The following is a 12738-nucleotide window of genomic DNA, read 5'->3' as shown; positions in this document are numbered from 1 at the left end:
TAGGTTTATGTGATGGATTCTCCGAGGATCAGTGATTTGGTGTAAAGAACATGCACAGCCGTAAGCTACAAGTTCCAGCCATCACAGATCCAAGTTGCTGTGACTGTTTGGTAGATCTAATGTGGAGAGGAGACATTACCGAGGAAGGATTCATGTAACATCTAAATAAATCATCTCATCAGACAGGCAGTCTTGGAGATTAAAACCTTTGTGAACTCTAGAGGCAAAAATGAATCTGGTTTTGAACAGAAGTGGAAGTGAAAGGATTTTTCTCTCTCTCAGCGTTGAGAGTTAGGCCCTGTCTAGTGTGACATTCGGGAGGGCAGCGTCCCCTGGAAAACAAAGCAGCACCAAATGGAAATCCTCAGGAACCTGCAAACCTTTGGGAGGGGTCTCAGGGTTGGGACAGAAAACAGCCAGTCCTCAGCTGGAGGAGCAATTACTCTCTCCATCTCTCCCTTCCCATAAACGTCCTAGTTTTCTATCGAAGAAGGCAACAAATGAGGAGAACGTTTCCCCGTATCTCCAGCAGCGGAGCACAGTCCCTTGGCCTCTTGAATTGCTTGGCTGTGCAGCATCCTACGTATACCCGACTTCTAGCCTTGTGGCGCTCCAGATGTACAGTTCTGTCTTCAGAGACAGTTAATTAAGAGTCTGAACAGACACGAAAGCATTGGAGGGTTTCAGAACATAATTACTCTTCCCTTCAGACTGCGAAAAGGTTTACAAGCCCTGACAAAGTCATAAAATCCCTTTGTGGGCCTTAGCGCAGAGTCCTGAGAGAGGCTAGTCTTGTGGCCTGCGGGGTAAAAGCAGCCCGGCAGAGCTCTTAATCCAGCCTGCTCCTTCTTTTGCCTTCCAGTGAGTCCATCAGGCACGGTCAAGAGGCAGGCCCCCAAATCCACTTTTTCCTGAAGGTCCCGTGAGCTATCTCTTGCCCCATAACCCAGCTGCCAGTTACCCTGACATATGACAGTAGTTACTTGCACAGAGAAAGGAGTTACGAAGTGCAGCCCTAGAGTATCTTCATAGGTGGCTTCCTTCAGCCAGAAAGGTGGGACCACGGGAAGGGTAAGGAGGGCAAGACATTTCTCCGGCAGGCCGTGACTCTCCCAAACAGCCCCTCTTTCTGCTCCGGACAGCTTTGTCCAAGCTTGGCCTCTTCCACTACCGGGAACAGTCCCCGGCTGATGAATCGCGCTTCCGTTGTGCCTCTCTTGCCCAAAGGTCTCTTTTCCCCAGAAGTCTCTTGAGTTCATAAGGCTGACGCAGAATCCTTTTATTGTGTCTGTGGGGAAATCTGACCTCCTTCTAATAGTCCCGGGCGCGGGAGGAGGACAGGAGGGGCTTGCCCTGACTGCCAGCCTTCTGCTGTGCCATGGGTATGCGTTGAGGGTAGGCAGCCCTAATCAGCCATCTCTCCCAGGAGCCAGAGAAATGTGAACAGTGGCTACATTAAAAACTGACGGTTCATAAAATCAACCGGGAACATACCCCATAGCTTCACCACGGATTAGTTTCCCCGGCTCCCTGGGTCGGAGTAGGCACAAGTAAAGCATAGCTGTTTTGTGCTTTAGCTCCAGAGGTCTTGGGGAATTCAGTAATTTGGTGTGTGGTGAGTGTGTCAACAGTCTAGCTCCCGAGTTCACAAAAAATAGCTTGAAACAAGAAAGAAATTGCTGATTCTCTTTGATTCCAACCGCTGCCTCATTTTACCTCCTTTACCCTCAACAACTTCGCAATGAAGTCTAATCACTAAGCTACTCGCCGAGGGTCGATCGACCCTCACTTGGCTTTCTTTCCTTAGTAGCTGGGTTTGCGAAACACGTATTGCAGTACATAGAAAACCTGGAGCTTATTTCTTTTATAATAACAGATAGATCGATTTGTTAAGCTGGTGAGCAGCAAGCTCTGATAACTGCACCTCCCAGGCTGGCGTGGGGTTTGAACAAAGGCCTTCAAAGGGCTTATGCACTCCACTGAAAGGGAGCGGGAATTAAACACGTAATGGATAGCAGCTGCCAGAATTTGAGGCTAGTCTGGAACAAAAAGTTATGAGAGCGTCATAGTTTTGGGGGGATTAAAAAAAAGGGACCTGTTAAGCTGTTTCCTGAGGCACCAGCTTGGGAAGGGGCCAACTCAACTCCAAGGTCTCTGTTGGTGATCTGCCATCCCCACTCTCCATGTGCTGCAGGAAGCCTTGCGAGATAGCAGCAGACCTTCTTAGATACGTGTTGGCGATGCATTTGGTTATTGGGTAAAGGACTCGCGATGCATAGGCAGTGCTGGTTCATCACACAGAGATGCACTGGGCCAGTTAAGTAAAAGAAGTTTTCCTTTCTGAGAAAACTAAAGATGTACAAAATAACTGAATATTGCTCCCTTCTCAAATCCCACAAGAATTGGCTCTTGAGATTTTTCTGGCTTGTCTTATTTGGCTTTGTAAACGCTTTGCCACAAGTCAGGATTACAGGACGACTGCCCGAAGTCCGTGCTCCTGTCACCTATTTCTCCAGCACTGCTAATGACTGTGTCTCGGTGCAATGGGTCGGTCATGGCTGCCACCACTTTGCTCATCTGCAGCACATGCCCTGGACGCATCTGCAAGCGGTGAACTCTGAAAAGCCCCAGATCCCCAAGAACGTCCTCAAAGCCATCCCAACTGGCCACGTCCCCAAATGTAGATCCCTGTGCAGATCATTTGGCTCAGGAAGGTGGTCATTTTGGGTAGGTAACTGCTTGCTTGCCGCACATGGCTCCTCCTTGAGGAGCAGGCGGCAGAAGAGGAAGCACAGTGTGAAAGTCCTCGATGTGTTTGTCCTTAGAAGGGGCGAGGGGAAAGGAAGAGGGCAGCAGGGTGGTTAAATGCAACATGAACGTGGGATGTTGTGACTTGGTTGCAACGTTGGCACGTGGGCGCTGGCTGTGTGTAATACCTCTTTTCTGTCTCCGCTCAAGCCACACTTCTGATGAAGCAGGCCTGGCCGCAGACGTCCTCCTCTTGTGCCACCGAGGGCACCTTCCACCTCCCGGTGGACACTGGGACCGAGAACAGAACTTACCAAGCTTCTTCTGCAGCATTCAGTAAATAAACCTTCTTTTCTGGGGTTTTACCTGGTTATTTTGTTCCCATTTTGCCTGGTCTGGTGGAGGGTCCCGGGGTGCTGCGGGTGTCCCTGGTCCTTTCTTTTTCCATTTGTTAAAAATACGAAAAGGTGGGTGAAAAGGAGAACACCGACCCTCCGTGCTCACCTTCAAAGGAGGAAAAGAGCAGAGGAGAAGGGCAAGAAAGACCTTGGTGCTAGCTGAGCGCCGGGGCCACAGGGGTCACCGAGCTGGTTTTTGCAGCTCTGTATCTGCACCAGTGATGCTCCTGCAGCGCTGCTGCTCTGCAGTCGGTTTTGACTCTTGCATTTGGGCACAGGCTGAGTGTATTCAGGCAAGCTCTGTTCACATATTGACTGAGTAGGAAAAAAACCAACCAAACAAAGGGAGATTATTTCCGATTTCCTTAAAAGTGACCGAGGGAACTCGAAAATAAAAGATGATTTGCAAGAAACCCCAGGGAAATTCCCACCTCTTAAATCAAACTGGCAGAGCGGAGCCGGGGCGGTGTTAGTTACAGATCATCGTAAAGCAGGCTTTTCAACGCGGAGGCTTGCCATCGAGACAGGCCTGGAGGCTTTAAAAAGTAAGTCGCTGCCTCCTGTGCCAGGCAACGCGTCCACCCCCTCGGCAAGGCGGCTGCAAGGGCTGCGGCAGCCTGGAGCAGAGCCGGCTCCCAGCCTCCCAGCACCCCGTAAGGCTGGAAAATAAAGCTGCCCCTTGCAATCTCACCTGGTACCGCTAATGCTCCCAAGTGCCTCGAGGCCTGGAGAAACCCTTCAGGCATTTTTGGTGTAAAACTGAGCTAAGCGGCTCTTGGCGGCCCACGGTATTTGCAAGGCTGGGAAGGTTACAACCTGTATACACACGTGGGCCGAAATATTCCACGCTGGGTGTCTGCTTCAGGCTACTTTTTGTTTAAACCACTCAAAGAGTGAGATTAGGGGAAGAAACGACGTTTCTTTTTTGTCTGTATTAAAAAAAAAAAGTTCAGGGGACTTTCTTTTTGGAAAGGGATGGCCCCTCTGCTCGTTGGAGTAGGGGGCTGCAAACTTGGCGGGGTACGTGGGCTTTCTGTCACACCTGGTGTCACCCCAGCCCACATCGGAGCAAGTTGCAAGCATCTGTAAAAACCTCAGCATGCTGATTTTTATCAGCAGTTCAGTCCGTGCTGGGCATGCCCGGGGTGAGGCAGCATGGCATTTTTCCTTGCCCTTGTGCCTGTCAGCTGCCTCGAAATCAGGGGAGGCAAGAGCTGAGCCTGCAGGACCTGGGGCAGGAAAGGATTTGGGGGAGAAAGCGAAGAGGACCTGCCAAAGAGGCAGTGAGGAGAGCGAAGGTGCCGAAGGAAGGGATTTGGTGGCTGGTGGGGGTCAGGCTGGAGCCGGGTGAGCAATGGGATGAGGACAAGGAGCGAGGAATGGGATTGGGATGGGGAACTGGGTTCCGCCTGGGAAATGGCCCTGGTCCCCGGCAATGACAGTCTTTAGTTACCTGATCACATCACTCCTCACAGAATCACAGAACGGTTGAGGCTGGAAGGGACCTCTGGAGACCATCTGGTCCAACCCCCCAGCTCAAGCAAAGTCACCTAGAGCACATTGCCCAGGCTTGTGTCCGCTCTTCTTCCCCTGCGTCCCTTTTTGAGTTGATGGCTGGGGCTCTCCTCCAGGACCGAGGCAGGAATCTCTTCCCTGTAGAAGCTGGCTTCGTTTCTTGCAGGAGAAGGCAGGCAGGAGATGCAGGGAAAGGAGAAGAGGCGTTGTACCCTGGCTGGCTGAATGATGCTCAGCCTTACTGCCTTTCCTTGCTTGTGTAAATCGGTATGTAGCTAGCTTGGTCCCTGGCACGGTTTTGGCCTGATCCAGCCGCCCAGGTCCTCAGCATGGCTTGGCAATAGTCTCAGAGTGGAGACCATTCCCAGGGGGCAGTTGGGATGTGGCCACCCCGTCTGGGTGATAACATAATTTAATAGTATGTCCCCAGGCTAGTACCATGCAGCGTGGCCTCAGGTCGAGAGAATTGGCTCAGGCACATTTCATTTACCAGCATAGATAAAGCCTTGAGGTATGATTTATAGCAACGCTTCGGGCTCATAGCTGCAATTGGCTCCCAAGGAGCTTTGCTGGGAGATGCTATATATAGCGCTGCAGGCTCTGAAAAATCAGACGTCTTTCAGACCGGGCACCCCAAATTAGCTCTTCCCTTAGGCTCAATCTCCCCTTGCCCAGCTTTTCCTCCTCCGGCAATAGCCTCCCCTACACTTCCCAGGGCCGGAGGGTGTCGAGAGTTTGCTCCTGAGCATCAGCAAAGCGTTCAGGTCTGGAGGAGGCCATGACAGCCTGCGCGTCCATTTTTATGCTCGTGAAATGCTGTTCGTGTGAGAAGAAGAGATTCGGGCGATGCAAAATGCAGCATGTAGAGAGCTTCCCCCCAGCCCCAGCAGCCTTAGCGCTAATATAGAAAAAAATGTGTCTGCATCATTCAGCACGCTTTGGTGCTGCAGGATCAATAAGGGTGAGATTTCTAGCACGGCATGGGGATTTAATCGGTAATTTTAACAGAAGCCGGAGCTTAAACGCTCGCGACTGCTTTGAAAACCCCAGCCTGCTGCCGAAACACAGAGCCGCAGCAGCACAGGCCCTGTGAACTTTCTAATCCTAATAAGGTGTTAGATAGTCATAATTAGGCTCTCAAATTAACTGGCAGACAGGCTTTTCCAGGAGTAGCATATCTCATCTTGTGTCATTAAAACTTGATTGCAAGTAATTTTTAGCCACAAACTAGTACAAACTGTTCTCTTTTTTTTTTTCCTAATTTATAAACGTGGAAGATTACGTCTGCTTAGACTATTACGTTTAATACCTTTTTTAATATAGTAGCTAAATTGTCTGCGATTCAGCAGTCGGGAAAGTCTGCAGCAAGTTTTAGCGCCTACGTTCAAAGCGGTAAAACTGCGCAACATTTAGCTCATCCGCGTCTCCAGGTGGGCCATCAGAAATGAAGTCTGATGCCAAGAAACGGCAGTCCCCGAGGCCATTGAGTTCTGAAAAAATGAGCCAAAACTAGGAAAAACTCTGCAACGGTGAGAAAGAAGTTGATTTGTCCGCAAGTGGTGTCGTGATGCTCCCGCAGGACCTGACGGACTGTAAAAGATGAGTCTCTGCTTCTGCTGCTGAACATGGAGAGAGAGACCTTGCTTGAAGAAGGTCTTCAAGTGGGAGCCCCATAGTGCCAATGTGAAGGTCTTCCAAAGGCACCCTGCCCAGCCATCCCTCGTGGCATCTCCTGATTATATTTTCTTACCAGACTCTGGTTTTTCTGACAATTCCTGTAATCTGGCACCTCTCGGTGCAGACCCCGAGCTGTGCACAGGGAGCCTGTGGCAAGGTCAGGATGGAGAGTCCCTGCTTCACACGTGACCCAGATCAGGTCCATGCCCAGACGACAGGTGACTGCACTTGGAGACCTTTTCGTCTACCTTAGAAGAGAGCTTAAAGGTCCTGGAAATTTTTCCCCACTTGAGCACTTAAGTACTAATGTTTTGGAGGAACCATCATGCAGAGCGACCCTTCCTTGGGTGCCTCTAAAGAGTGGGAATTCGGGCGCTGTCCTGCAGGGATCCTCTGTCCAGGCTGCAGCTCTTTTAAAGGGTACATTTGCTTGACTAGAAGTCACCTACCTGCCAGGCAACAAGAACTGGATGAAGTAGTGTTATAATAGACTCATCCCCTCCGTTTTGGAGAACGGAACTGTTTGAGGGGTTGGGGTTGTCTGTTTTTGGAGAAAAAAATGAGTTTTCAGATCTTTGCTTTTTTCTGCTCTGATACCCTGTGGAGTAAAGGACGTTTTTTACAGCAGCGCTGCTTTTCTGCGGTGGGAGCTGGAGCTGCCGGACGGCAGCTCAGTAGGGAGAGAGGCGAGGAAACATATTTGGAGGGGGTGGTTCAAGGACTCGCGGGTGCCTGGAGGTCTCGGAAGAGCTGGAGCTAGCCGGGTTTCAGCTGATGGGGTCAGACCTCCAGGGAGATGCTGCAGCTCCCTTCGCAATTTGGCATGTTCCCCACCAACATGGTCTCCTCCACTTCGGAATGAAAAAATGAGTTCCTTCTTCTCCCTTCCTCTTAATCGTGAGAGCGACCTGAAAAATCACTGAAGCTTTAAAAATAGTAAATGCAGGATATTTCTTAAAATAACCTTTGCAGTCTCTGAGCTTTTAAGACAGTTCATATTCTCCTGTCTTTACTCACAAGTCCAACAGGTAGAAAGATACCTTTGAAGGACACCAAAAGAAAAGCGGAGATTCTTAGAGGATCTGCGTGGCTCCAGGAACGGGCCTCTTAAAAATGGCAAATATGGTGAGACTTGCAATAAAGTATCATAAGCTGGTAACACCGGGTCTTCCTGGAAGTGAAATGTAGTTTTGTACGCCCCAAACAGCTCAGAAATGCAAATAGTAGCAAAACCAGCGAGATCCAAAGTCAACGGCTGCCGGTTCAGCCCATGGGAGCCACGTTGTCCTCTGAGCGATTTGTTTGGAACAAATATGGCTGTTTGGGAAGGCATCCCTTGTTTTAGTCCATTCCCCATCAACTCAGTGACATTTCATGCTGAAAGACGTGCTCTGGGCCTCTTCAGATCTTGGATCAAGTGTAAATCTGGGACTTGGATGCTCCAGCTGAACCGCCCGAGTCAGAACAAGCGCCGGCGCTGCGCGTTTTCCCGCAGCGGTTTTCCCACGGTGATGGGCACTGGTGGTAACACCATGAGGCCAGACCCTCACGCCCCTCGTGGAGCAAAACCCTCAGCACCCTTGATCCTTTAACAGAGCCCAGCGCTTAGAGCAGCAACTTTTGGACATCTTAATTGCTCCCGTCGACGCCGCGGCGCTAAAGAGGGGGAGCAGGAAGGGTGAAAACTTCCTAATTTTTGCAAAGCGGATGTATGCAGGCTCGTAAGGTAGTTGCGTGGATTTGGCTGTCTTTGGTGATTTCAGCACCTAAGCGCTTTGGACCATTGGCGTACCGAGATGTGGCAACGCTTGCCAGCGCTTTGGACACGTGTAGGCAGCATTTCGCTCATAGCGGCTTCGGGGCTGGTGGAGCATAGCGCTGTGAAGCGCTGCTGCGGAGGATACACCTCAACCCCCTGCATGCAGCTGCAGAAGGGGGTGGCAAAAATGTCATGGGCATCCAAATGCAAGCCGTGAGCCCGGCCGAGCTTAGCCTCCGGGGACGGGCACGATGCTGCACTCCTGCGTGGCCGGGTCACTCATTTGCTGTGCCGGCGCAGCCCCGATTAGGTTGCAGCAGCCTTCTGGACGGTGAGAAACGGCTGCTTCCCCAGCTGGTGTTTCGGTGCTGCTGTTGGAAAGGGGCTGGCCAGGACCTGCCGCGGGCTCTGGCAGCACCTCCGAGTCCACGTGCTGCCCTAGGGGACATTGACCTGCCAAAACCCAACCGAAAGGTGTATCCTTGCCTCTCCCCGCACTGGAATTGCCCATGCACCGGGTGGACCGGTGCCTCTCCGGGTGTGAACGGCGCTCCTAATTCGGGCTGCTTTTGTCTTTGCCAGGGTACACCGCGGGGACTCCGTACAAGGTCCCGCCGACCCAGAGCAACAACGCGCCTCCGCCCTACTCGCCGTCTCCGAATCCGTACCAAACGGCCATGTACCCCATCAGAAGTGCCTATCCCCAGCAGAACCTGTACACCCAGGTAGGTGCCACAGCGGTGGCTCTGGAGCACCACGGCTGCCTCGTGTGCGGCCACAGCTTCGCTCACCCCATGCGAATGCGGCTCCTGACCTGCTGCGGCTCCCGCAGGAATGGGCTTTGGCTGCAAAATGAGTCTGAGTGATGCCGGCATCCTGGTGCTGGTGGCTGGTGGCATCTCACTAGCTTTGTGTTGCCCTCCGGCCACCTCCCGCTGCTGCCGCCGGCTGTGTGCCTGTGCCAAGAGACCGAGAGATTCAGTTTAGGGCAGGTGTCCTGTGAAAATCACCTCGCTGCCCCTCTCTCTCCTTTATTTAATGCATTATGCGTGCATTTCACATTAGACAGGCAGGTCTTACCGAATCCAGAAGACTCCAGGGAAGGCTGGCCAATCTCCCTGACCCCAACCCATGGCTGAGGGCCACCGGACACGTACCTGTGTGCTCGTTCCCACCAAATGCACCCGTTTCCCAGGGTGCTGTGCTCCAGAACTGAGCTGGGATGTGCCACTGCCTCCCAGCAAGGCAAGTTGAGCACAAGCCGACTCGTCTTCCAGCCCCAGCTGGAAGTTGGGATCAGCCAGCAGCCCCATATCATCATCCCAGCCCACTGACAGGCAGGAGAGGGAACAGCACCTGGAGATACCGTTTGTTCCTCTCTGCTTCATGGGGACGGGCAAATAGAGGTTTTACAGCCTAAAAGCTTGCAAGAGAGTGCCTGAGAGAACGATCTGTTGGTAGGTCTTCTGCTGGCCATGTGCTTACAGCGTTCCCCACCTGGGATGTTGCTTCGTGGCAGCAGGGGTGGGCTAAGGACGGACCTGGATTCGGTCACTGTGGCTCAGCTGATGGGCAATAACTCATTAAACCTCGGTAATTACCATATGGGATCAGGTGGCCGTAGCCTGACCTCTGGGCTAGCCTGGGGCCGACGTGCTGTTTGTCCCGGCGGCGCGAGCTGGGGAGCTGCCCTTCCCAGCAAGCTGCCGGCTGAACGTTTGCCAGTGCCCTCCCGGCGCTGATTTGCTCTGGTTTACTGCGGCAGTTTGCAAAGGCTGGTTTCTCGGTCACCTTTTCTTCGTGGGCCTCGTTTATTTTAGCCTGTCCTTCCCCGGCCTGAGGAAACCCCTTTCTGCACGTCGAATTTGTCTGATCATCCTTTGCAGCTCCTGAAAGAAAGACGTAACTGAATAATTCAGCTGTAACCCGTTCTCCTCTTAATCCATAGAGATCCTCTAATGGCTTTCACTAACCTGCGATAAAATCTCCCTTCATTGTTTTAAACCCTCTAATCTTTCCGACCTTCTTGGTTTGCTCTTGTTACGGCACTGTCCCTGCCTGTCCCGTGGACGGCACTTCTCTCGTAGCCCCGCTCACATTTCAGGAATTTCATTATTTCGGCCATGGAGCCTTTTCTGTTGGGTCCTTTCTTTTATTCCCATCCGCCGTTTCGAAATCCCTGGGGTGTTTGCCACCTACGTTTCGGAGCCCTTCTGTCTCCCTGTGGAAACCCAAGGAGATGCTGCTTCCTTTTGTCTGTCCCGGACCAGCTCCGCTTTCCACGTCTGGGCAGCTCCCTTGGGGCTCAGACTCTTGCTCAGTTTGCAAGCTAGCAGCTAAAGCATTTGGAGCCTGGGCTCTATTTCATCCCTGCAAGCCGAGGCAGCGGGATTTGTCCCCGAAGAGCTGGTTCACCCATCTGGGATGTGGATCTCCTTCCAGTTGCTGTTGCCCTCATCCCTCCCATGTTTCTACACCTGGAGGCCTCTTATTGACCTGCTTCGGGTGGGATCTGCCTCGTCCGTGCTGCTCCATGTCTTCAGACGCTAGGACGTGCTCCTGGCTGCAGGAAGGACCAGGAGCAAAAAAAAAAAACTAGCTAGTTTTTGCAGAACTTGAATGGTTTCCCATCTGCAATGGTTAATACCAGCAACTGTGGATCTTACCAGTGCTTCTGGAGTTGAGCTGGAGACCTCGAGGGCTTAAGTGTGTCTCCATGAGTGGCCATCACAGCGGGGGTGTCCTAGTCAGTGAAGGCTGCAGGGCTCTTCGGAAGGGCTGGGTGTGGGGACCTCTGCAACAGGGATCTCACTATGGCAGGATCTCCTTGGCGCATCCCACCCGGCGCGTGGGGTGGGTTCGGGGGCCACGTGGGCTGTTGAAAGGCCCTTCAGGGGCCCGGTTTTGGCTGGGGCTTCTGCTTTCAATCCGCTGACGAAGCCGCCGGTGTCTTCTCCCCTCTCAACCAGGGAGCGTATTACACCCAGCCCGTGTACGCGGCGCAGCCCCACGTTATCCATCACACCACCGTGGTGCAGCCCAACAGCATCCCGTCGGCGATCTACCCGGCCCCCGTCGCTGCGCCCCGGACTAACGGCGTGGCCATGGGCATGGTCGCCGGCACCACCATGGCAATGTCAGCAGGTAAGGTGGGCCTCGGCGGCCCCTTTTCCGAAGCCTTCGTATCTGTCGTTAGCAGCGGCTCAAGAAACAATTCTTGGCGCCGTGCGTTGAAGTAGGCCGAGGGATGCGCTTGTCTGCAGCAGCTGCGAAACAGAAGTCCGTTGTGGGCTGCGGGCTCCGTCACAAGGAGAGACGTCGCAGCCTACGTATTAGGAAAAGGCCGCTGGGAGACGGTCGCTGGTGCTCACCCGTTCGGGGGTTCCCGCGGCGTCTGCGGGTGCCGCGCGGGCCGGCGCCTTCGGGAGGCTGGGAGAGGCGGCGGGTTGCTGGCAGCTTCTTCCATTGGCCTTCGGAGAGACAGAAGATCGGAAGGAAGCGAGTTAAGGGGCGGAAAGTAGGGTGTGAAATAGCGCTCTGTGAGCCGGCGACGCTGAGAAGGTGGGTTTCTTGCCTTCACGGCGCCATCTGGCACCAGCCACGCCAGTCGAATGCCTTAGAGCTGGGTCTCACGGGGAGACCAAGACTTAGGAGAACCGAAGGAGGGGAGAAAACAACAAGAAAAGGCGGCCGAGCACCCAAAATTGTTGGGCAGCTGAGGATGGTGGGGGAGGCTTGGAGGTGCCCGGCCGGCGAGGGAAGCTCCTTCGCGCCGAACGTGTCTCCTTGCCCTCGCAGGAACCTTGTTGACCACGCCGCAGCACACCGCCCTCGGAGCACATCCGGTGTCCGTGCCGACGTACAGGGCTCAAGGGACGCCCACCTACAGCTACGTACCGCCGCACTGGTAAACCCGCCGGGCAGCTCACGTGTAAGTGTCGCTGCGGAGCTCGTCCGCTCCGGCCGAGGAGCCCGCGGGTCCCGGGAAGGGCTCGGGTGACCCCGGCCGCGTCCGTCCCCGCGGCTCCTAACTCCTTCTCTTCCGTTTCTTCGCTCTCTTGCAGATCCGGCGTCCGACATTGTATGCAACTACGCGAGTCTTAGGTGGGCGCTGCGGCCGCCGCGCCGCAGCGCCTCGTCTGTTTGCAAGAACAAAAGAGAAAACAAACAAACAAACAAACAAACAAACAAACGACAACAAAAAAAAGTGCAAGGGTCACTTTATGCATTCTTTAGTGGTTTTTGTAAAAGCTGCTTTTTCTAATCTTCTGCCTCTATTTTTTTTCTCCCCCCCACCCACCACCACCCCAGTCCCCTTCCCCGGCCCACATAAAGTGTGTAACACACAGTACTGACACTGAGCAATAGTAAAGTTCTCTCTTTGGTCCTATCTCGTTTTAAAGCTCAGCGTAGTCACTTGTCAGCATCGCCCCGGTGAGCGGCGCAGCGCTCCCCACGTCTTGTTCGTTTGGGCTCTTCCCGTTATTTCGTTTTGATTCCTATTTTATTTTCGTTAGTCGTCGTCGTTGACAAGCGCCTAGGTTTTCTTTGACTAGTCCGAGTGGTCGATGTTGAGGGTACGGTGTGAAAAGCACAGCGCTGGTAGGCAGGCTTCTTCCGATTTGGTTTGGGTATGTTTTT

The 12738-nt window shown here is 53.2% G+C and overlaps 1 protein-coding gene across 8 annotated transcripts in view; it reads left to right on the top strand.

Annotated features, from left to right (window-relative positions):
- Positions 1–12487, top strand: part of FAM168A (family with sequence similarity 168 member A) — a 193050-nt gene extending 180563 nt beyond the window's left edge. For all 8 annotated transcript variants that reach the window (XM_068930790.1, XM_068930793.1, XM_068930791.1 and 5 more), the window contains 5 exons: positions 2959–3084; positions 8680–8822; positions 11067–11241; positions 11896–12028; positions 12162–12487. In XM_068930790.1, coding sequence (XP_068786891.1) covers positions 2959–3084; positions 8680–8822; positions 11067–11241; positions 11896–12008 — 557 coding nt within the window. In that variant the 3' untranslated portion in view covers positions 12009–12028; positions 12162–12487. The remainder of the gene's footprint in view (positions 1–2958; positions 3085–8679; positions 8823–11066; positions 11242–11895; positions 12029–12161) is intronic.
- Positions 12488–12738: the final 251 nt, after the last annotated feature.

This window comes from Struthio camelus, chromosome 1, assembly GCF_040807025.1.
Source record: "Struthio camelus isolate bStrCam1 chromosome 1, bStrCam1.hap1, whole genome shotgun sequence".
Taxonomy (NCBI): domain Eukaryota; kingdom Metazoa; phylum Chordata; class Aves; order Struthioniformes; family Struthionidae; genus Struthio; species Struthio camelus.
This window is presented reverse-complemented; position numbering and strand designations above follow the sequence as displayed.